This window comes from Cibotium barometz, chromosome 18, assembly GCF_041138505.1.
Source record: "Cibotium barometz isolate CiBa-2024 chromosome 18, ASM4113850v1, whole genome shotgun sequence".
Taxonomy (NCBI): Eukaryota; Viridiplantae; Streptophyta; class Polypodiopsida; order Cyatheales; family Cibotiaceae; genus Cibotium; species Cibotium barometz.
In genome coordinates, this window is record NC_141063.1 from 57,154,645 (window position 1) to 57,180,809 (window position 26,165).

The 26,165-nt window shown below is 40.6% G+C and overlaps 1 protein-coding gene across 1 annotated transcript; it reads left to right on the plus strand.

Moving 5' to 3' along the window:
- Window positions 1-857: 857 nt before the first annotated feature.
- Window positions 858-5,059, plus strand: LOC147629514 (putative pentatricopeptide repeat-containing protein At3g01580). The gene has a single exon (XM_086812772.1). It carries the CDS (start codon window positions 907-909, stop codon window positions 3,943-3,945), a length of 3,039 nt encoding a protein of 1,012 aa, XP_086668898.1. The 5' UTR covers window positions 858-906; the 3' UTR covers window positions 3,946-5,059.
- Window positions 5,060-26,165: the final 21,106 nt, after the last annotated feature.

The window sequence follows — 26,165 nt, forward strand, 5'->3', positions numbered from 1 at the left end:
GGACAAGGTTGTGGATATGTGAACATGTGCAAGAGGAAGGGGGAGGGCAAAGGGAGAAGGGGAGGGGAGGTGGGGGAACATGGGGAGTAGTAGGGCGTGGTGTAGAGAATGAGTGAAGGGAGACAGAAGGGGATGAGATAGAGCGAGGGTGGGGGGAGAGAGAGAAGAGATAGAGAAGGCGATAGAGAGAGCTGGGGGGAGGGCGCAGAGAGAGACGGAGGAGAGTTTAAAAATTGGAGCCCAGGTAGACTATGTCGACTTCTCTCATAGATAACTTTCTTATTGTGGTTGGCTGTAGGTCGTTGGCTAAGGAAGAAAAGGTGGTGGTATTGTAGGGGAGGAAGGAGGAGGAGGTAACAACTAAAGAGCAGGTTAGTTTACAATATGTTAGTTTACAACACATACCTATTTTACCCTTAGTTTTGGGTGAAGAAGTATGCAAAACAGAAATTGGGTGAAGGAGTATGCGAAACAGAAATTGGGTGAATGAGTATGCAAAACAAAAATTTTAAAGACAATTTTAGCTATAAATATCTTTAAATTATTGTAAATTTGTCAAACAAAACTAATATATATTTAGAGATGGAGGTTTTGTTAACATTTTGTGTAATATCAAGGAAAAAATAGAGGCTAATCTTCACTATTTGGCTATTTTTTGGAGTTTTTTCACAAAACAGTTCGCCTGGTATCTTAAAACATTCATCCAAATTTTGGCTGTTTTGAAAGGTTTTAAAAAGTATTCGTCCCATTTTAGAAACATTTACCCAATTTTTTATAATTTTAGATTTATATAAGAAGAATAATAGTCAACCCACCTACACTTATATATTCATAGAAACATCTTATTTTTTACCTTGGCTCAGTCGCTATTAGTGCTCCTGCTAGGTGGTATCCCTATCACTATGCATGTTCAGCATGTGCAAAGGAAAAATTCCTCCTCTATCCGGAGGCCTCCTTCGAAAAGCATCGTCATCAGCACTAGTAGAAGAAGAAGCATCACAACCACATCGACGACATCATCATCATCATCATCATGCTTCTCCTGTGCATGAGAAGAAGGAAGGACAGGGCTTCCCTTCTTCTTCTCGTTACCCCAGGAGGAACTCTGGGGATATACAGGATGATGATGATGATATTGACCTTCTACTTCAAACTTTGTGCCACAAAGGACAGCTCGACAGGGCGCTGGATGTGCTATGTGGCATGGACACAGCCCTCTCCACCAACATTTACATGTCCCTGCTCAAGGCCTGCAACAAATTCAGGGCCCTCGGCCAAGCCAAACGTGTCTTAGCACATCTCTCCTTACATCGCATCCCACTGACTGGTTTACTAGGTGACTACTTGGTGGTGACACTTGCAAAATGCGGGGCTATTGAAGATGCACACCAGATATCTGGTAGATTGCCTCACCTCACTGTTTTCTCCTGGAATGCCATGATCTCTGCCTGTGTGGAATGCGGCCGCAACCAAGAAGCCCTCAGAATGTATCAATGTATGCAAGAAGATGGGATCGACCCAAACCGTTATACTTTTGTTAGCCTCTACAAAGCTTGTGGCAACATACGGGACCTTGGACAGGGCAGGAAGTTACATGCTGACGCTGCTCGAAGGAAAGGGTTCACATGCGATATCTTTGTTGGCAGCACCCTTGTCAGTATGTATAGCAAGTGCGGGGCCATTCCGGAAGCCGAGGATGTGTTCTGTGCAATGTTCGAACGCGATGTTGTTTCGTGGAATGCGATGCTCTCAGGGTATGTTGAGGACGATCAAGGAGAGAAAGCCTTGATGTTGTACAAACAGATGCAACAGCAGGAAGGCGTGAGTGCAAACCAGCTGACATTCATGATGGCCCTTCAGGCATGTAGCACCCTTCCAGAAGAAGATCTGATTGTGGAGGGAAGATCAATCAAGGTGATGTCTCTGAAGATTGGACAAGCATTGCATGCAGATGCTCGCAGGAAGGATTTTGCATCCAGCCTCTTCATTGGTAGCACTCTTTTGAGTATGTATGGGAAGCATGGGGCCATTCTAGAAGCAGAGGCTGTGTTTGGTGCATTGTGCCAGCGTGATGTTGTGTCATGGAATGTGATGATCTCAGCATATCTTGAACAGGGCCAAGGAGAGAAAGCTTTGCAGTTGTACAAATGTATGCAAGCGGAAGGCATAAATCCAGACCAGCGCACCTTCGTGTTTGCCCTCCAGGCATGTGGCACTTTAGCAGAGGAGGAAGAAGCTCTTGTTGTAGAGGGACGACTAATCAAGATAATGTCATTGGGGATTGGACAGGCATTACATGTTGATGCCCATAGGAAAGGCTTCACATCTGTTGTCTTTGTTGGCAGTGCCCTGGTGAGTATGTATGGCAAGTGTGGAGCAGTTGTGGAAGCAGAGGATGTGTTCGGCGCATCGTCCCAACATGACATCGTATTGTGGACTGCAATGCTCTGGGCATATGTTGAACAAGGCCAAGCGAAGAAGGCTTTACAGTTGTATAGACAGATGCAAGTTGAAGGTGTGACTCCAGATGAGCACACCCTCATGTTTGCCCTTCAGGCATGTGGCAGTCTTGCAGAGAAAGAAGAAGCCATTGCAATGCAGGGACAATCAACCAAGCTGATTTGTTTTGAAATTGGACAGGCATTACATGCGAAAGCCTGCAAGAAAGGCTTCACAATGGATGTCTTCGTTGGCAATACCCTTGTGAGCATGTATGGCAAGTGTGGGGCCATTGTGGAAGCAGAGGATGTATTTGGTGCATTATCTCAGCATGATATTGTGTCATGGAATGCGATGATGTCGGCATACGTTGAGCAGGACCAAGGAGAGAGGGCTTTACAACTGTATGCACGGATGCAAGAACAAGGCACGAGTCCAGATCAGCTAACATTTGCGATGGCCCTTCTCGCATGTGGCACCCTTTCAGGGAAGGAAGAAACCCAGGGGCGATCAAACAAAGTACTGTCCCTGGAAATTGTACAGGCATTGCACGCAGATGCTTCCAGGAATGGCTTCGCATTCAATGTCTTTGTTGGCAGCATTCTTGTGAGTGTGTATGGCAAGTCGGGAGCAATTTTGGAAGCAGAGAGTGTGTTTGGTGCAGTGTCTCAGCACAATCTCATGGCATGGAATGCGATGCTCTCAGCATATACTGAGCAGGGACAAGGAGAAAAGGTTTTAGAGTTGTACCGACAGATGCAAAAGGAGTGTGGGGTTCTGGATGATGTTACACTTATTCGTGTACTGCAAACATGCAGTGGAGCGGGAGGCTTAATGATGTGTAAACAGCTTCACTTTGACGCTGTTTCTTCTGGCTATGATCGAATCCCCTCTGTGGCAGCGACTTTAACCCATGCATATGGGAGTTGTGCAAGCATGGGAGATGCGCAGGCATTCTTAGATGAACTTTCCGAACCCGATATTGTGACTCGAAATGCATGCATCGCTGGTCATGCAGGAGAAGGAAATTTTGTAGCAAGCCTACACACGTTTGAGAACTTGAGACTGGAAGGCACCGAGCCTGATGAAATAACGTTCACTTCAGTTTTTGCATCTTGCAGTCATACTGGCCTTGTCATTGAAGGTCTTGAGTGCTTTGAATCTATGAGCAGAGAGTATGGTAAAACTCCGAACGTTACTCATTATGGCATTATGCTAGATCTCCTTGGACGTGCTGGAGACTTCAAGAGGGTAGAGAATGTGCTAAAGAGGATGCCAATGCAGGCTAATCTGACTATTTGGTTGTGTTTGCTGGCTGCATGTCGTACACATGGAAATTTGCATCTGGCTAAAGAGGTATTTGATCATACTGTCAGTCTGCAGCCCAACCAGCCTTCAGTATATGTGATGTTATCAAACATTTACGCTGATGCAGGGCTGCATAAGTGTGCAGCTGAGATGGAAAATTTCAGGTGCATGGAGGAAGCTTGGCAAGAGCTGGGTTGAGCGTGAGCAGGAATTGCACTCCTATATAAAATATCAAAAGCATGGATTAGAAAAATTATCATATAACTGGGTGCATGCCATAAGCCAAAAGCCCAAGGAAGATTAGTCCTCACATGAACATATAAAGAATGATCCTTGTGTGGCCAGAGCATTGTGTCTTGTCAACATACCTACGGGAACATGTTTTACGTAAAGAAAAATGAGCATGTATGTAAGACACTAACAATGCAAGGACGTTACTGGTATTGAAGACATGGAGTAAAGCTTGCAGTGTACACAGGTGACAGAACAAAAGTGTACACAGAACAACAATTGAAGAATGCAGGATCTTCCCCTGTATGAAACTTAAGCACAAATCGCTCGACTACAAAGATGGAGAATAATAAGGTACTGATGGACATTTTACAACAGATGGCCCTAAGCTTTGAGCGCACTTGTTCATAAAGGGCTTTGATGGTTGAAATAGAACTGTCGAGAGGGTGTTGAGAGGTAGGCTGTATGCTAGAAGGAAAAGCTAAGATGCAACATGTAGTGAATGTAGAGAAATGGAGTGATGCATAGGTTAGCATTGAGCTTTATGCAGTCTCTTTGGGTGGGTTTCGGTAGACTGGAATAGCATCCTGCTGATTTTTTTAAAAACCAACAAGTGCTCAAACTGGGCTGCAAGGCAACTTTCTAGGCAGTCTAGTGTGAGCAGGCCACCAACACCAACAGGTGCACAAGCCATGCTGCAAGGCATCTGAGCTGTTCAGCCATGGATACTCCTCATATGGACCTGACATATATGGGAGATAGTTGGTACATAAGCATTACACAGGGAGGGTGGAGCAATGGTAAAGTATAGGGTGATCATAAACATTAATGCAAATCAAGCTCAAGTAAAACAGTTTTTTTGGGATGGTCTTACAAATAACTTGGTATATGGTTCTATAAAGACAACCAATTGACATGCTTCTTTACAATCCCAACTTATTCCTAGTGAGCGAAGTGAGCCTAATTAAGATCACAGGTTGTGTATTGGAGGAGGCGGCGTGAGCTTGTCAGAGAACATGACAAGGTCAGGACCGCTAGCATCACGTCTACGAGCAATGGCCTACGTTCTACTATTGTTACAAGTTGTTTATTGTCATGGTCGTGACCCTAATTTTCCATACACATGAATCTATTGGTTGGTTTCAAGCGGTTGGGGTCTTCTTAATTCAGATTGTAAAAAATCCAAATGAGGATTTAATGCTCTTAGGAGGAGTGGAAGAAATAGACGACGAACCAGTTGGAAGGAGTGGATGTGGACGATGAAGAAGAGACATTGAACAAAATTTTGGATCTAGAGAGAGAGGATAGTTTTTTCACCTCATCTATTTGGGGAAAGGCTTTAGCCACTAAAAGAAGTCCACGACAAAGAGATGAAGCACACCCAACAAGCACAATAAAGGTGGCATTCCTTTTATTGCTGATAAACATGCCAATAGGGCAGTTATGATGTTAAATATTAGGTGGAAGGTACTTCACAATATATCTAAACCAAGAGTTGGTAACTGAAAGGGACATACCTCAGCATGATACCGAAGGCCTATCCTAAGTGAGGGAGAATGGTAGTGTTCCTAGGTTTATTTAGATCCTAGTGAATCAATTACATCACTACTACAAAACCAATGAGACTTCATTATTCCAATCCACCACAAGGGGTATAACAAGTAACTACAATCTTGCATGCAAGAGTGGGAGTGAGCATTATCACCAAGAAATGTTGTAAAACATGGAAGAACTTGCATTATCACCAAGAAATGTTGGAAAACATGGAAGAACTTGCATTAGAACAAACATATTAATTGTAAAAATGGCAAATGGAGCATCAACAAGGCCCATGGGATTTTTGCATAACATACAGACGAAGGTCTTTTAACTTTCGTTACAATCATACATTTGTGGTGATGAACTTCTTTTACTAAAATTAGATTCATATGATGTCATTTTGCGTATATCTTTCATGACGAAAGTCAAGTTGGTACATGATTGGGCATTATTTGTATTTGTAAAAAGATATGAAAGTTCTAAAGATACACCTACAAACATGAAAAATGCATCCACCAATGGATAGAAACCTATTTGGTAATGAATTTGACACGATAGATCGAACCACTTCAATGCAAGCGTGTGCATGAGTGGCTAAACAAGAGACTGTTTCAAAAGAGGATAAGGTGTACGTATCAGGATATATGCATCCTTTCCTCCTCTTGACTTCATGATAACTAGATGCATGTGCTTGCACCACCATTGATGTGATGCCAACAAGAGGAACCAAATATAAAGAGATGGGCATAACAGACCTAGTTCCCTCCACCTTAGTATTCATGCTAGGTGTTGAAACTCTCGGTAATGATTTCGAAAGTGTGTCATCGAGAACAGATAGTTCAGATAATGTGAGGAGCAACAATCGACAGGTTTGTGTCTCAAGAAATGGTCATAGCAAAAGCGCTATGAAATAGTAGGAGAGTTCTTTTCCTTTTAGTATGTACTCCTATCTCTTTAGTTTATAGTTGTAGAGACGAGAATAAGATAGGAGATAATTTAGCCATCCATCTCTATCTTGTGTCTTGCTCTCTAGTGTGTGTGTTTGCTTATAAGGAACTCAAGCTCTCCCTCTTGCAATCTCTTTATGGTATAGAGCTCTAGTTTGTGTGAGAGCTAAGAAGGAAAGCAAGCGGCAAGAATAAGGCAAGGGTGAAGAATGAAGACCCCGTTGTGTAGTTAACTTTGTTAACTATTATTTTACACGTTTCGGGCGTGTCGTTTTGGCTCTACAAGTTTTTCATAGCCACTCTAAGAAAGTGTCAATTTTGACTATGTACACCAATTTCTAGTTTAATGAAAAGTTACAGCAAAAATGGACAATCTGTGTAGAGAACCTCAGTGCTACAAGTATTGGTGGATGTATTTTTATGTGTCTGGTCCACATATAGTAGCATTATAATAGGTTTACAGCACCGCAAGAATATTGTCAAAGTTTGCAAGATACTGTACATCACGGGAGTGAGATTTTCAGAATATTTTATAATGGGGGTGAATCTAGTTAATTATGTGTGATGCATGGCTTATGTGTGAAGCATGGTAGTGAATGTTTTTCATTTGTTAGAATTATTTTTATGAGTAATTCCAAAGTAAGTGTGATCTAACATTGTGGTCTATGTTGAGTATAGATCATGAGTTCGGAACAACCAAGGTAGACATTGGACAAGATTATCTAGCCAAGCACATGTGCTAAATATTTGATTTTGTATGGTTTGGCCCATTGTACATATGTTGGGCAAGGTTTATTTTTTATGAGATACTTTAAAATCATTGAAATAAGGTTCAATTTTATAAAAAGCCCTATTTTGGAAAAGCTATGCTATTTATGGCTCCAAGGGTAAAATTTATGATAATATGAATACCGTGTGTGGCAGTGGAGCCACACTTCGGAGGGAAGATTGCACCCAATCTTGTGTTCTTTGATTTTCATGCTCTTGAGTTATGCTATAGTGTTTATGGTTTATTTTTTCTATTATTAAGTTTATGAAATATTTTAATCTCCATGTACCTTGGTCTTGTAACACTGTAAGAGAAGAATTTGTTAAAAGTGCTTAGTTATTAGGTTCTAAATCCACATTCTCTAACAAGTATACTCAAGATACACCAAAAAGTAGATTAAAAAACCAAATTTAATTTTCAAAGCGATGGGATTTTCCTAAAGTTCCTAATATGGTCTTGATAGCTTGTGAGTGAGAAGTTAGATCAGAATAATTTCTAGGCATGAACATTCAAGATGACCAATTTCCTTATGGATATTGGGAGTTCATCACAGGTGATGAAAAGGAGCCAGAAATAGCTAAAGAAAATTTGATGCCACATCAGGTGTGTTGGGATATAAAGCATAACATGAAAGTTCTAGAGAGGTGCTATATTGGTTATCAATCAATGTGACAAATTCTATGATTGTGCATATACAGGATGCACAAATGCCTAGGAGGATTTGGGATACCTTAGTGAAGATGTACAGTACAAACACCCGATCATCAAAGTCTAGGTGCTTGGGTACTTAGTAGTTTGTATAAAAGATAACTTCTCTAATGAGAACAAACACTTACCTTGTATGATATTAAGAGCACTAGCTTCTCTACTCTACCTTATCACTTGTGAGTGTGTGTGTGGTAAGAGAGAGCTTGATGGTTATTGTCTCATACCACCATAGCTTCTTGTTGTAAGGGTTTTGTCCTTTGAGAGCTACAACAAACACTATGAGTGACAACGATGGAAGCTAAAACACAAGCTAGCTACTTCAACAAGTGGTTGGAGAGCCTACATTAGGAAGCTCTAAATGTGTACTCTCATCCCCATGATAAACAACTAAGTATTCTCATTGGTTTTGGTTGACAGGATTCTTTGTGGATACAGTGGTTTAGCTTATCCCTTAGTCCTGTGAGTTTGTCTTAACAAGGCTCCATGTTGATTAGGAGGTCACACTCTAAAAAACATATGGTTTTGGAGCCTTGGGTTTTTATGTTGTTGTTTTCTAGCTTGGTTTTAATTCTTATTTTCATTAGATCATTCTATTTGCATACTATTTCATTAGATCATTCTATTTTCATACTTGGAAGGAGAAACCCTTAGATCATTCTATTTCATTAGATCATACTTGGAAGGAGAAAATCCATAGATTATTCTATTTACATGCTATTTCATTAGATTGCACTATTTTCATTAGATCATTCTCTTTGCATACTTGGAAGGAGAAAACCCTGATTTCCTTGGCCATTTGCATGATTTTGAAGCCCACAAGCCTTTGATTTTGTTGCATTAGTCCAAGAAATAGCTTAGCAATTGTAATTAAGAGTGTTATCCACTTTGAAAACATAAGCTACAAGATCCATTTGGTGTGGAGATTAGAGTGATAATGTTGTGAATTTTTTGTTCATGCATTGTTGAAACTAGTAGGTTTTACAGCATGTAATATCAACCAAAATCAATCAAGAAACATCCACAAACACCTTCATAAATACCATTATTGATCAAAAATCTTAATTACCTCCATTCAAGTCTAAGAAACCATAAAAAAGTCCCCAAAAAAAAGGCCATCCACCTCTTGGTTTGGGAGATATTAGTCCCATGAAAATTGGACATGAGCCCATTAGATGTGAATCTACAAGGACATGACATAGCAGGTAGATATGAGATGAGCCTCCTACTGAGACATGACATAAGTCTACCTAGATAAGGCATAAGCCAAGTTAAATATGTGAGAGGTAGTTGAACCTAATATTATCCAATTAAAATTATTGTGAAGACTTGTAAGGGCATGCCTACCTATGTCTTATAAAGATTTCATGTCATACAATCTATACCAGCAAAACAAATTTTAAGGAAATTTCTTTTCCCTTTATAATTATTCGAGCATTAAGTACAATTAGTGGGGACTAACTCTATCATAGGTGCCCAAAGCCCCTTACACTATGTGGAATGTGTGCTCAAATGTGCATATCTCATAAAGCAACATTGAGGAGCATAGTATTTCAAAAGAAAATATGTGAGCCCCTAGCTAGAGCTATGAGCCAACAAGTGTGAGTCCACAAGGCATAAACCTCCCATATGTGAACCCACATATGTGAGCCTATAGGGCATGATGACATGAGTCTATAGCTCATCGGACTTGTGTGAGCCTATTTTATACAAAAAAAAATGTGAGTCCACTAGACGTGAGGCTACCCAGTGTGAACCCACAGTGTAAGCCATGAGAGCCCACAACATTTCTTGTCATCCACAGATAGATGGCCGTATAGAAAGGATGAATCAAGTGATTAAAGATATTCTTCATTCATACTAAAACCGTACGCCTCGTAGATAGATGAGTTATCTTCACTTGTGGTAGAGATTTTCTTATAACACGTCTCATCATTGAAGTATCATGATGACCCCATTCAAAGATATTTATGGATAGGAATATGGATAGATCCCTTTATTCAAGTTAAGATTTTAAAGAAAATGTTATATGAAATAGAGTGGAAGATAAAAGATATAAAGGTTGCCCAGGACAAATAGAAGAAGTACATTGATCCCAAGGTTGAATATTTTAAGAAGGTGATATGGGTTTTCTTAGGGTGGGGCCAAAAAGAAAGTTATGTATGCTTAGGCAAACAAGAAGCTAGCACCCAAATATTATGGACCACATGTTGTTACGTTTATGATCTATGTCTTCCTGAGCGTTTAAAGATCCATGATGTTTTTCATGTTCTACTTCTGAATAAGTATGTGCTGGACCCTTAACATGTGAGAGGAAGCCATTGAGGAACCAAATTCTTAGATAATGCTTGGTAAAATGGAAGTTCTTTCGTGTTGAGGATGCTACTTGTTGGGAGAAAGAAGATGATCTTTTTTGTGAAGGATTACTACCTATCGAGATGAGGGTATCTCGAGTTCTTCAATGGGGAGAGGATATAAGATTTCTCTTTAAGGGTCACCCCAGGTATGTGAAAGTATGTAATAGCCCCCATGGTCCCCACTTTCTGAGTTAAAATTTATAGAGAGAAAATATGTCTAGTGAGAAATTTTAGTTTGGGTAAAATTTTCTTCAACTTGAGAAACATGTGCATATAATTATTTTCTAATTTAATTCGCAAAACGTATAGTTTTAATGGTAACCAAAAAAAGAGATCAAATTTGGAAAAAACATAAAAAAAAATTGACGTTTTGACTCTGATTGGGGTCATGTAACCTCTAAAAAAACATAATCGATAATAAAAATGAGAGCCTCCAAGCTCGCTTAAATAGTAATGGAACCAATTATAGGAAGAGAAGGTAATTTAAATATTAATGGGAATATGTAGATATCATGTGCAAAAATGACTAAATCACGGGTGGGCATGTGTGCATTGCACCCCTTTAATTAATTGGAAATCTCTGTTTGGTAAGGTTTATGTTAAGGTTCAAAGGTTTCATTATTAAAGTCTTGGGAATTAACACTAGTTCTGTAATTGGACACTAAAGTGTCCTGAGGACACTAAAGTGTCCTGAAAAGTTAGCATTTTTCTTGAATTTTTGTGGGCAATCTATTAAGAGTTTTGAAATGCTTAACATCCACAGATGTTCCTCAAGACCCAAAAAATCCTTGAGATTTTTTAAATCGCACTTTTCTTAGCTTTTGCAAGGCAATATTTTAATTTTCTTAGACACATGCTGATAAAACGCATGATTTTTGCTGTTTTCAAAATAGTAGTAATTTGGACATAACTTTTAGAAGGGACATAGTTTGATCATGAAACTTGGCTTGATGGAAAGCCCATGATGTAAACTAAATCCTAGAATCATCAAACGATAATTATTGGATAAATTTTTGACTCGCTAATATTGAAATGACGTTTTTTTATACAAGTGGAGCATGAATTTTTCTCCTTCCATATGCAAGCTAATAATGTAAAACTTGAGGTGCACCCATGTTATATAGGGTAAACACTACTTTGTTTTGAATTTTCCAAAACTTTAGAGCCACTTTTGGGCCTCTTCTCATACATGGCCTTTTGCGCAACCTGTTTTTAATACATAAAATGTCTAATTATGAGCCTAATTTTGATTTTCATCAAAGGGGAAAGTTGTGTAAGTGCATTATTTGTTGTAACTATAGGTGTAGACTACTTGTGCAAGCATAGTTATGATTAGTTTTTGATAAAAGATGATCAAATTTTGCATTTTTATTTTTTACAGTTTTTTTAGAACTAGGCGATAAGAGCCTACTTAAGTGGAGGCTAAGTTAGTGTCATACACATCAAATTATGGCTTATTTATCTCATCTCAAGCATGAAAACCAATAATCAACATTCTCATTGATAGGGCTACATTATTTTTTAGTGGCGTGATTGAGTTTTGATAATACGCGTTACTTTTGCTGATTTTATGTAACTTTTTTGGAAAAAATTCTAGGAAAGGAAAATGATTTTTTTGGTGAACTTCTACCTCCTTGGACTGATGTATGCTATCAAAATATGTTGGGAAAAATGCTATTGATATCATTGGATTTTTTTTTGAGAGAATGATGCTTGCATATTTGGAAAAATCCTGAAAAATGTTCATTTTCAAGACATATGCTACTTTGTTGCTTATGTACTTCCAAATAAAAAGGCATTTTATATGTTTAGCATTTTTTACATAAGCATAGGGTTATGTTCTACATGCCCAATGAAGCATTTTGGTTTTTAAAGCCTACATTAGGAGTTTGATTTTTTTTCGCAACCCCCAAAAAAGGACACTCAAGTGTCCTGTTTTGGTACCAAACTAGTGTTAAATAAAAACAAGAGTTTGTGATTGAATATAGAAGCCTTTTTGTACGCTTGAGATGAAGGAGTCTAGATCTCTTCAAAAACAATTTCAAAAGACTTTTTGTACGCTTGAGATGAAGGAGTCTAGATCTCTTCAAAAACAATTTCAAAAGCCTCTCCAAGTGGCACCTCTTGCTATTTCTTGACCCCTTGCTCCTTAATATTAGAACAAATGGATCTAATTGTAAAAATGGCAAGTGGAACATCAGCAAGGCCCATGGGAGTTTTTCCAAACCTAAAGCTAAAAGTGTTAAGTTCCGTTACAATCATACGATTGTGGTGATGAACTTCTTGTGCCAAAAGCATATTCATATGATGTCATTTTGGGTAGATCTTTCATGATGGAATCCAGGTTGGTGCATGACTAGGCATTACATTTATTTGTAAAAATATACCCAAGTTCTAAAGATACAGCTACAAACATGAAAAATGCATCCACCAATTGTTAATCCCATTTGGATTAACACCATGATCCTCAATTGAGGACATTAATAAGTGTCATGTAAAGGCACTATAAAGGTTGTACATTATGAGACATTAGCCACCCAAGGCCTAGTTAGTAAGTTTTGGGTGCCCAAGTGTGAATAAGGGCCAATTGTATATAAGGTATTTTCTCATAATGAAAGGACACAATCCCCTTTGCTATTGAGAGCTCTTCCCTTGTACTTGTGAGAGAGTGAGGAGTGAGAGCATGTGATGGTGTGAGCAACTCCATGGTGACAGTGTGGAGGTGGAGCTTGGAGTTTTTGGAGTATACATGCGAGCTGGAGGCTTCAAGAGACACGAGCTCGAAGCATTGGTAAGTACCCCATGACGGTTGTGTTTCATTGCTCATCCATTAGGTGAATGTGTAGAGTTCCCTCTTGGAGGTGTGGTCAAGCATAACATTTTTGACGTCGTTGTCGGGGAAACACCTTTGTTTCTTCCATACTCTTTGAGTTTCAGCTCCCATTGCATAGTATTCATTGTTGCCTTTGCATTTTGGTAATGCATTGTATGGAAAATGGATGGATAAGGTGTGTGTGGTTGAGAAAAAAAAGTATTATCGTTTTGATGCTGTAAATGTTGTGGAAAGTAGTTTAGGAAAGGATTCATTGGTTACTCTTGATAAGTTTTATGTTAGCACCACAAAAACACCAACGTGAAGAAGCAGGTTGTGTGTTGTTTTTTTCTTTTTTTTTAAATTCAAAAATTCAAAAACATAAGGGACCATTGATTGAGCCAGGAACTTGCATTTCATCCCCTAGCATTGGCACAATCTAATTTTCATCAATTGGATAAGTATTATGCACCTAAGTCTACAAATTGCCGACGCGGAAAACTTCACGTGAAAGTGCAGGAAGTTGTTCATGACGTGAACCATTTTCTTGCAATTTCACGATGCGAGTCGCTCAAGAAATCAGCGCCGGGATTTTAGCCAAAAATCACGGGATTACATTCCAAAAATAGAAACCCTTAGTCTGCCAAAAATTGGATCACGTGAAAGTGCAGTAGACCTTCACGACGTGAACCATTTTCAAAATAGTTCACGGCGTGAAACACTTTTGAAGTCGTTCACGGCATGAAATACTTTTTGTTTCACGACGTGAACTCAATCTTGCTGTTTCACGAGAAGACCAAAACTAACGAATTGCAAAACTAAAGCTGTGAGGGTCTTCTTTCTTTTGAATGTAATCTTTTCTGATTAAATAAATAGTTTTTGAAAAGAAAAGATGACTCTCTTTAAAGACTTAATTCCAACCTTTTGTATTTATGAATCTCGTAAGTTAAGTGGTTTGATGCCAAAGACAATAGAGGAAATGCCTCCAAGGCGACCCCTGAGAGTCTGAGTTGCACTTGCTGCACCAAGTAGCAATTGATGTCATACAAGTAAACCCTACCATGCAAGTGTAACATGTAATTCCAGAGAGAAGAAGAGGGTAACATAGCCAACTTGGTTGTAGAAATTGAGGACTGGCTCTATACCAAGGACATAGAGCTAATAATTAATCACCCTAAATTCTTACAAGATATGGAGCTCTTAATTACACAAAGACGCACAGAGGCTACTATTGGGGAATCCCACCAGGACACCACAATCGGACAAGTCCACAAACCTGAGATACCAAGAAGAGCCAATATGGGTAGGGGATGAGGTCTAGGAAGGGGGGAGAGCAATTCCCCAGAGACCTAGAAACGATCCAATCATGGACCTTAATGGAGCCACAAGGACCGACTTGTTGAATATTGCAGCTGAGATGGGTAGGGGGATGGTCAGGAGGTTGGGTTCTACTCTAGAACCTCGACCTTCCTAGATGAAACCCCATATCATCTCAAAACTTATCCAAAAATTCTCTGGGGATGGAGATCCTATCCAGCATGTAGAGATTTTTGAATCTACATGTGAAACCTGCGGACCAGTCAGTGATGTGACCATGATACATGCTTTTTCGGTGACCTTAGAAGGAAACGCTCATTAGTGGTTCAAAACCCTTAAGCCTGAGGACAAGGTTAACTTCACCATGTTAAAAAATATTTTTGTGCCCAGTTTTGCACGTAGTGGTGTGACAGGTGGAGCCCTGTGGCCCAACTACATATAACATCAAACAGAAGGAAGATGAGTCTATGAGAGACTATATTTCTCACCTGAAACACTTGAATTCAAGATGCAAAATTCGAAAAAGATTGACCGATGATCAATTGTTACCTTGTTTTAGCAGGAGAGGGGTTAGAGACCATAAAACGCATGATTACTTGGTACTAGCCCGGCCAGTTACCCTTGATGCATGCTGCAAAATGGCAATCGAATACGAAGATAACATGTTAGAATTGCCACAACCTGAGGATGTTAGAACATTGGTAGCAACAACCACGACTTTGCGTGTCTCGAGTCATCAAGAAATTGGAACTTGAAGCAAACAAGTCGGACATATGACTGTGGATGAGCTCAGCAATGCCATATTGGAGAAATTAAAGGTAAGGTAAGGAAGAGAGATGTCGGGCCATGGGCATAGTCACCTTTACCCCCCGCAGGGAACTGGTGTGGTGCTCCATGTGCTGACTAAACCATACCACCACTGAATGTCCGCAGTTAAGGGCAAGACCTTTACTGTATTGTGCACATTGTGTAAAATTGGGCAATCATGACACATCATTGTGTAGATTTCCAAGGTTTCAAAATATAGCACAATTGCAACCAAATAGAGCCCCACTGGCCTTGTCGACACCACCTGTGCAAACCACTGCCACTGCTGTACAACCCAATCCTTCTTCTTTACCTAGGGGGATGTTTCGGGTACCAGACGCTTCGCCCTTGCCACCACCAGTTCTACCAACCACCACAGGCCAAGATAGTGTACAGTCTGGGAAGATCACACTGCTCAATTTCCTAACACGAGCTCAAGCTCAGTTAGGTGACACAGGAAGGAACTGGGAGAATGCTACTATTTCCAAATTTGGTTGCAGGAGAAGAGTGAAGAAATTAGGAAAGGGGGACACATGGGTTACAATCCAAGACGAATCTGAAGAAGATACAATTGATACCGGGTCCACACAATCAAAGGAAGAGGGGGGTCAAGGGATCAATCTGGAAGGGTTAGACCTGCGAAAACAAGGAGAACAACCAACAACCCCAAAGGGGGTTGGTGAATATCCTAATGTTGACGAAGAAATAAGGAAGTTAGAAGATGCCAAGGCCCTAGTTGAAAAGTACCAACAAATTCATGAAACTAAGCCTAGGGCTAGCCGAGTAAGGGATACCATCTATCCACTGGATGTACCACCCTGCAATAGGGCTTTGAACCTACCCACCCCAATTCTGAAAAAAACTGAAACAGACTCCCAAACAAACACAATGACTAGAATGTTCAAGGAAAATGGGGGGGGTCCATACATTCTTTCCCCATGGAAGAATACGAGACACCTTGATGGGAAGAACACTCTATATCTAAGGAACCCAGGGATATAGGAAGCTTAGCAGCTTTGTTATCCACACTTTGTTATCCACGCTTGTTTAGATGCCCTTGGGTCAGTTTTGTTACGCAATTCACCCACCCTGTGGACATATGTAAAAGAATGGGTCGAAGGAGGTCTAAGGCCAGCAGCGGAGAATATGGATGAGGCTCTGCCACCCTTGGTAGAAAGACCCTTGAGGCATACAAAGGAAATGCGAGTGGTTAAGATACCAGTTAACTAACTGGGACGCTACTATGAGAGTGACGACATGACCGCTACAATTTCGATTCATCATGATGGATACAAGGCATTGGCCATCCTAGATGGTGGGGCAGGGGTCAGCATCATCACCAAACATTGCTGGAAAAATTGGGGGAAGCCGGATCTAAAAAGAGCAGATCTAATCGTTAAGATGGCTGATGGAACATCTTCGAGACCCATTGGGCTCTTGGAAAATGTAAAGTTCAGACTCTTTACGTTTCAATACATTTGTGGTCATGGACTTCCTACGTTTCAATATCATCATACATTTGTGGTCATGGACTTCCTACGCCAACCTGATACATATGTGGTCATGGACTTCCTACGCCAACCTGATACATATGACATAATATTAGGACGACCTTGCATGAGGGAATCCAAACTGGTGCATGATTAGGCTTTGGATCATGTATATGTACGCAGGGACTCACAAACATTAAAGATTGATCTAAGAGCATGGAAGGCATATCCCATGGAAGGGCAATTGTTCGGTAACGACTCGGTCACAAACTGAGCGAACCACATCCCTACAGATATGCCAGCCCACAGAGGGGAAATCCAAGGATGAGGAGGATACAGAGATGTATGCCTCACTACCTCCCCCGGATTTCTCTGAGAATTGGATGCATGTGTTGGCCACAATTGATGTGATGCAACCTAAGGGAACCCAGTATTTGGAATCTAGAAACATCCCTATGACTTCTATCTCCATGGTTGATTGGCAAACCATGGATGGGGAGTCAGTGGAGGAGACATCAAGTACAAAAGGTACCGTGGTGCGAATTCGAACTAGTAGTCAGCGCATCAGGTGATGGTGGCGGAGACAAAAACGATACCTAGCCCTATAAAAGGCATTGCTGCGAAGCAAACCAACGGATGCCCAATGGTTGAGATACCTTGAGGCTACAAGGGTACATGATGAATTCTCTAAGGATTGGGAAGAGTTGAGTAAAATATCATTGGAAGGGAGGAATCTAGAGAAAATCACCCTTAAGGAAACCGATACACCCAAACTTACAAAAACGGGATGCCAAAAACGCAACAAGGCCTTGGCAGAGGCAGAACGTGAGGCCAAGAAAATCATGGAAAAAACAAAAAAAGACAATGAGGACAAAACGGATGTACTCTCAGTGCCTAACCATTTCAAGAACTATACAATTGATGATCGAAGAGTGGTCCGGTTAACAACCACTAGGGTAAAAGAGGAAGGGCTGTCGACATCATACGATGGCCCGGCAGAAGTCAAGGAGGTTAATATTCCAGAATCAGGGGAAGAAGCAAGACCTATATATATTGCCATTTGACCTCTACGAGGAAGTAGAGCTTATTGCTCTTCTTAAAGAATACAAGGATTGTTTCGCCTAGAACTATAAGGAAATGAAAGGGGTACCGCCCGAGGTGGTACAACATAGGATTCCAATTATGGAAGGATCATGGCCTGTAGGCATAAACCATACCAGATGAATCCAAAGTATGCAGCAATTGTAAAGGAGGAAATTGATAAGCTCATTGCTTGCTGACTTTATCTATGAGATTGAACATACGGATTGGTTATCACCCATTGTGATAGTGCCTAAAAAGAATGAAAAATTGAGAGTATGTGTTGATCTTAATAAAGTAAATGTAGCCACTCGAAGAAGGGACCATTACCCATTACCGTATACTGAACATGTCCTGGAAGAAAGAGTGGCTAGAAGGGAAGCATACAGCTTCCTGGATGGGTTTTCAGAGTACAATCAGGTGTCCATAGCACTAGAAGACCAACATAAGGCTGCCTTTAATACCATGTGGGGAAGATTCGCTTATAAGTTCATGCCGTTCGGTCTTACAAATGCCCTGGCAACCTTTCATTGATGTGCACAGCTTTTAAGGACTACTTGCAAAAGTGGTTGGAAGTGTTTATTGATGATCTATGTGCACATTCTCGATGGAAAGATCATTCGAACTGTTTGAGAAAGGTGTTTGAACGTTGCCGATTATATCGGATATCACTAAACCCTTTGAAGTGCTAGTTTTGGGTCAAGCATGGTGTGATACTAGGACACATAGTCTCAAAAAATGGCATATCCACTGATGAAAGCAAGGTCAAGTTGATCTTGAAACTACCATCATCCACCAACTACAAAGGTGTGCAAAGGTTTATGGGTCATGTGGGTTATTATCAACGCTTCATCATATTTTATGCAGAGATAGCGAGACCCTTGTATAAACTGCTCATTGTCTTTGAGTGGACCAAGGAGTGTCAAGAGGCTTATGATCATTTGAAGTAAGCCTTGGCAAGCGCACCCATTTTGCAGCCCCCCAATTGGGATCTTATATTCCACGTACATCGATGCGTCAAATTTTGCAATTGGTTGCGTGCTAGCCCAACCTGGTGAATTCAAGTTGGATTATCCAGTTTGCTTTGCTAGTCGTCAATTGAATGATGTAGAGGTGAACTACACCACTACCGAAAGAGAAGGATTGGCCATGGCCTATGCAGTCAAGAAATACCGACATTATCTCTTGGCTAACAAATTCATATTTTTGTGGACCATCAAGCTTTACTATATCTAGTGAATAAACCTTGCACCACAGGAAGAATCACACGGCTACTATTGTTGTTGGAATTTGACTTTACTGTCATGTGGTAAGGAAGGGAACACAACATGTATTGACCAACCACCTGTCCAGAGTTCCAAATGGAGAACCAGCAACAACTGGCGTAGACGATGACCTCCTTGATGCTTGTCTATTCAAATTAGATATGTTACTAGAGTGGAGCGAAGAGATCTCAGAGTATTTGGCTTATGGCTTCCCTCAGGACGTACCCTTAAATAAGGATAAGATGCGGAGGCTTATCAAGCTTGCAGCACCATATCAATTGATTGTCGAAGAGTTGTATAGACTTGGCAAAGACAATGCACTCAGACGATACGTAAGGGAGGATGAATTCGTGATGACCATACTTGAAGAGTCTCATTCCGGGATAGCAGGCGGGCATTTTACTGAAGAAATTACAGCCCGGAAGGTGCTCCAAGCTGGACTCTGGTGGCCCACGTTATTCAGGGATGCCAATGAGTTCGTCAATGCAAGGAATGCCAACATTTCGCTATCTAGCAAAAAAGAGACAAGATGCCACTAGCCCCCATCATTGTCACAAGCAACCATTTGAGAAATGGGAAATAGATTTTGTGGGGCCTAGCGGCTCATCCATCACAAGCCCGTTACATAATCGTAGCCACTGATTATTTCACAAAAAAGTGGGCAGAGGCCAGCACTTCAAAGAAAGCGGATGTGCGAACAACTGCGAAATTTGTATATGAGCAAATCATATCACGATTCGGCTACCCATTGGAATTGGTGAGTGACCGCGGCTCACATTTCATTAATGAGGTGATTAATCAATTGCTTGCAAGATTATTGGTAATCCATCGAAAATCATCACCATACTACCCCCAAGCAAATGGTCAAGCAGAAAGTATCAATAAGATTTTGTGTACCATCCTAACGAAAATTGTGGAAGCAAGTCGAACAGATTGGGAGCATAAGCTTACAGCAGCTCTTTGGGCCTAGCACACATCCTATAAGGTGGCCATAGGATATACTCCTTTTCGTCTAGCTTATTATAAGATTCCTCCTCCTTAGCCCCTCAAGATGTCCAGTTTCTTCCATTGTAATCAATCCCCTTTTCAGAATAATAAAAGATCTTGTTTCTACCTGTTTTGGCCTAGAGAGAGAAAATATTCTAGAGAGAGATAATTTAGTTTTTAGATATCTTTGGATGGAAAAATATCCCTTCTTATTAAAATAAATTCCCTCGAAACAAAAGTTTAAAAAGAAATTCCTAAGGTGCATTAGAAATAAATTATAATAAGCACAAAAGACCTTAACCTAAGGGTCCCTGTTTTCAAAAAAATTTAGATTAAGGTCCAAACAAAGGTTTGATAGGCCAATGAGATTAATCCAAATGTAGGGAGGAGATAAATTGAAGAATAAAAGAAAAAACCCCCAAAAATGAGTAAATGCTCACATAAGATGAAGAGTGGACTAAGGACCAAAGAAAAGAATTAAAAAACTAAATTTTGACACCTCAGTGTGGGGATCTCCCCTCATGAAGTAGGTGCCTTTTTCTCATCATTATCCCCAATTTTTAATCAATAAAATGACATATTTTCATCTCTCCTCTCTCCTGTTTCAAATCTAGATCCAAAAAGTAAGCTGAATTGTTTCAAATCTAAACCCAAAAAGTAAGCTGAACTGACCCAAAAGGATAAGATGCAAAGGCTTATCAAGCTTGCAACACCATATCAATTGATTGCCGGAGAGTTGTATAGACTGGGCAAAGACAATGTGCTCAGACGATGCGTAAGGGAGGATGAATTCGTGACCATATTGGAAGAGTCTCATTTCGGGATAGCAGGCGGGCATTTTGTCGGAGAAATTATAGCCCCCCCGGAAGGTGCTCCAAGCTGGACTCTGGTGGCCCACATTATTCGGGGACGCCAATGAGTTTGTCAAAAGATGCAAGGAATGCCAATGTTTCGCGGTCCCGCAAAAAAGAGACAAGATGCCACTAACCCCCATCATTGTCAAGCAACCATTTGAGAAATGGGGAATAGATTTTGTGGGGCCTATAAGTCCAGAGGCTCATCCATCACAAGCCCGCTACATAATCGTAGCCACTGATTATTTCACAAAGTGGGTGGGAGGAGGCCATAACTTCAAAGAAAGCGGATGCGCGAACAACTACTACGAAATTTGTATATGAGCGAATCATGATTCGGATGCCCATTGGAATTGGTGAGTGACCGCAGCTCGCATTTCATTAATGAGGTGATTAATCAATTACTTGCAAGATTCTTGGTAATCCATTGAAAATCGTCACCATACTACCCTCAAGCAAATGGTCAGGCAAAAAGTACCAATAAGATTTTGTGTACCATCCTGACAAAAACTATGGAAGCAAGTTGAACAGATTGGGAGCATAAGCTTATAGCAGCTCTTTGGGCCTACCGCACATCCTATAAGGTGGCAATATCATATACTCCTTTTCGTCTAGCTTATGGTGTTGAAGCAGTTATGCCCATGGAATACTTAGTCCCCAGCTTAAGAATTGCTATACAAGAACGTCTAACTGAAAATGCATTAGCTGAAAAGCTAATTAACTTAGAAAAACTGGATGAAACCCGGTTGATAGCATCATATGGACTCATGGTTGAAAAGTTGCACAGAAAACATTGGTTTGATAGAAACCTCAAGCAAAAAGAGTTAAAAACATGGGACCTTGACCTCATTTATGGTGTGGGAAGTGCCAAGAAAAAGAAACTGAAATACCACGGTCTAGGACCATTCCGCATATCAAAAATCACACCTCAAGGGTCTGTTGTCCAAATAGAGAAAATTGATGGCATCCAAATGGAGGGCTATGTCAATGGGAGTAAACTAAAAAAATACTTTGGACCATTAACCCAGGAGATGCTCTTCCAAGAACACCTCTCAAAAAAACAAAAGCAATTAGCAAAAGAAAAGATCCAACAAGCGCAAGACGAGGCTAAAGCTAGGCAAGAAAAAGCTAAAATGCAGAAGGACTTGATTCATGTCAATATGGCATCCATAACCATGGTGGACGAAGAGGATCTAAACATTGAACTAGCAAGACTCAAGTTGGGACTCACAACAAATAAGGGCATTGCAAAAACAAGTGTTGCATTGATAGATATGCGATCGAGCCACAACCTAATCTCATATGATACATGAATAGCCTTAGGGAGACCAAACCTGGAACATATAGATGCAAAAGTTTGTAGTGTGCACTTAACAACCACAAAGGCCATTGGGTATTTAAATGTTAATATTTCCATCAGTAATCCCTTGGTTGGAAAGGTGTTTGTAATGCTTACAGGTACAATGGAAGAGGAGATGATCTTAGGAAGATCTGAGGAATTAAGAAGGAATATGAAAATAGTCATCAAGAAAAAGAATCTTTATCTAAGCCAAGCAATTGGCAGAAATTTAGAAAAAGTGCCATTATCGGTATCAAAGTAGAAAAAGCTACTAAATGGGAATAAGATGTGATAAGATGTAAACGGGATGTGATAGGATGTGAATGGATGTGATAAGATGTAAATGAGATATGATAAGATGTAAATGAGATGTGATAAGATGTAAATGGAATGTGATAAGATGTAAATGAAAAGATGTAGGGGAGAAGAGAGCTTGAGCTCTTGCAAGCACACACACACTCACAAAACCCTAAAAGAGAACACACAAGGTGAGAGGCTGAAAATCTTCTTCTTCTTCTTCACACAACACTCAACACACCATATACAAAGATAAGAGTACACACATATGAAAAGGTACTCAACCAAATACATACTAGGGTTCTCTATAGTGTGAACCCAACTAAATGAGCTGGCGCTATAACTATGCCAGTCTCTAGAATGGCTGTCACACAGCCTGTCATCCCACTGGCCGCATATCACCCATGATCTCACCAACCATGCCAGTGGTGTAAGTGTGGGGCCTATCCCCAAGGCGGGTCATCAGTGTTGTCCACCGCCTCACTAGATGAGCTCGATATCTCAACACTCCCCCTCGAGCTCAACTCCATCTCATGTACACCAAGCGAAGCCCTGAATCTATGGAGCTTCTCTATACCCAATGCTTTGGTAAAGATGTCAGCGACTTGATCTTGTGTGCTGACATAAACAAGGTCAACGTCTCCTGCCAAAACCTTCTCTCTGACAAAATGGTAGTGGACCTCTATATGCTTTGTGCGAGCATAAAAAAATGGGTTCTTGGCCAACTGTATACTGCTAATGTTGTCATAGAAAATGACAACTTGTCTATCCCCACTAATAGACCCAAATCAGCAAAGTAGCTTTCTTAACCAAGCTACCTCACATGCTGCCATAATAGCACCTCTGTACTCGGCCTCTGTAGTACTGGATAGAGCAACCGTAGGCTGCTTCTTGCTGCTCCAAGTCACAGCAGCACTCCTCCCCAAAGAAAACATGAAGCCACTAGTAGATCTTCTATGTGAGATACTACCAACCCAATCAGCATCTGTGTACCCATGTACACATATCTCTGTTCCAGTCTCATAAAATAGTCCACAATACAAAGTAGACCTCACATACCTCAGTATTTATGCATCTCAATGCATCCAAATGCAGCTTCCAAGGAACCTGCATAAATTGACTCACCAACCCAATAACATAGTTCAAATCTGGCCTGGTGATCGTCATGTAGATCAAGCTTCCTACTATGCGCCTATACATAGTAGGATCCTCCAAAATCTCTCCTGAATCTGCACACTCAACTTGCCATTCTGATCCAGTGGCACTAAGATAGGCTTACAGCCTACTATCATACCATACTTGGACAACATGTCCAAGCCATACTGTCTCTGCAGTAATCCAATACCATGTGGTGACCTAATCACCTCAATGCCCAAGAAATATCTGAGTTCCCCGAGATCCTTCATCTCAAACTTCTGTCCAAGCCATACTGTCTCGTAATCCAATACCATGTGGTGACCTAATCACCTCAATGCCCAAGAAATATCTGAGTTCCCCCATATCCTTCATCTCAAACTTCTATCTAAGCAAGATCTTTACATCAAAGATCTCTGCATCATGGTCCCCCCCGTAATGATCAGGTCATCTACATAGATGACAACAAGCATAACCCCTCTATCACTGTGTCTCACATATAGCGAGAAATTTGCATTGGCTACATGAAAGCCTATAGTGACAAGATATTCAGAAATCTTGTCAGACCATGCTCTTGGTGCTTGTTTTAAGCCATACAAGGCTTTCTTCAAGCTGCAAATATGCTCGAGGTGACTCACATGCTCATAACCAGGTGGCTGCAACATATACACCTCTTCCTGCAAATCCCCATGCAAGAATGCATTCTTTACATCCATCTGATGTAAAGACCATTGCTTTGACGCAGCCACTGCTATCACAACTCTCATTGTTGCCATCTTGACAACTGGGCTGAAAGTTTCCTCATAATCAATGCCATATGTTTGTGCATATCCTTTGGCTACCAATCTAGCCTTGTACACTCCACACGATTGAAGAGGCACCACAACTATAGGATTTTGGAGTGCAACCATCATGGAGAAAGGAATTTTTAATAGTACAGTAGCATTTACATGAGTGCGCCACCAACATTACGAGTGGATCCACTCTACATGCCTATCAAAAGGAGGTGGACACCACTTGAGTTTCAACCTGCAAAAGAAATGGATTCTCATATCTGCTACAATTTTCCAATATTCAACCCAGCAACATTTGCCGGTATTCAAGCACAAAGACAATAACTGCTCAATTGGATCAGAGCTTGGCGAAAAATACCAGATCTTGCAATTGTAGCCAATGTCAGGTTCATGAGATTATTAGTGGTTCTGATAGACCAACCTAGAGAACATTATGATGGCTATGAGGCTCAGCATCTACAGTTCGACATGAACCAAGGGCCATCAGACAGAGGTATAATGCTATATTGCCATCGTCTAAGATGTCTTCCAGGTTATATGCACATAACATTTGAAGACATGATCAACACCGGGTTCTGGAAGTCCCATTTGGCATTCCGGCGCACACTCAGAATACTTCAGTCTCGCTTTCTATCGCCACAAATTCGGTGACCAGGTCTTCAGACCTCAGTAAATAGGTTCTGAGGACAGAACCTACTTCAGTAAAGGGGGAATGTTAATCCCATTTGGATTAACACCATGATCCTCAATTGAGGACATTAATAAGTGTCATGTAAAGGCACTATAAAGGTTGTACATTATGAGACATTGGCCACCCAAGGGCCAATTGTATATAAGGTATTTTCTCATAATGAAAGGACACAATCCCCTTTGTGCTATTGAGATCTCTTCCCTTGTACTTGTGAGAGAGTGAGGAGTGAGAGCATTCTGGCATTGTGCCTCTTTCATGCTTGTGTGTTTATGCTTGTATGAGAGAGTGTGATTTGCCTATGTGATGGTGTGAGCAACTCCACGTTGACAGTGTGAAGGTGGAGCTTGGAGTTTGGAGCATACATGCGAGCTTGGAGGCTTCAAGAGACACGAGCTCGAAGCATTAGTAAGTACCCCATGATAGTTGTGTTTCATTGCTCATCCATTAGGTGAATGTGTAGAGTTCCCTCTTGGAGGTGTGGTCAAGCATAACATTTTTGGTGTCGCGATGGCCAAGGAGCAGATACAAAAAGAGATAGCTCACACACAGTGTAAGATTCCTCCCCAGCCCCTCAAGATGTCGAGTTTCTTTCCCTGTAATCAATCCCCCTTTTTAGAAATATAAAAGGTCTTGTTTCTACCTGTTTTGGCCTAGAGAGAGAAAATATTCTAGAGAGAGATAATTCAGTTTTTAGATATCTTTGGATGGAAAAATATCCTTTCTTATTAAAATAAATTCCCTCGAAACAGAAGTTTAAAAAGAAATTCTTAAGGTGCATTAGAAATAAATTATAATCTACTCAAAAGACCTTAGCCTAAGGGTCCAGATTTTCTGAAAATTTTGGATTAAGGTTCTGAGGGACCAATAAGATTAATCCAAATTTAGGGAGGAGATAAATTGAAGAAATAAAGAAAAACCCCCTAAAAAATGAGAAAATGCTCACATAAGATGAAGAGTGGACTGAGGACCAAAGAAAATAGTTAAAAAACAGATTTTTAACACC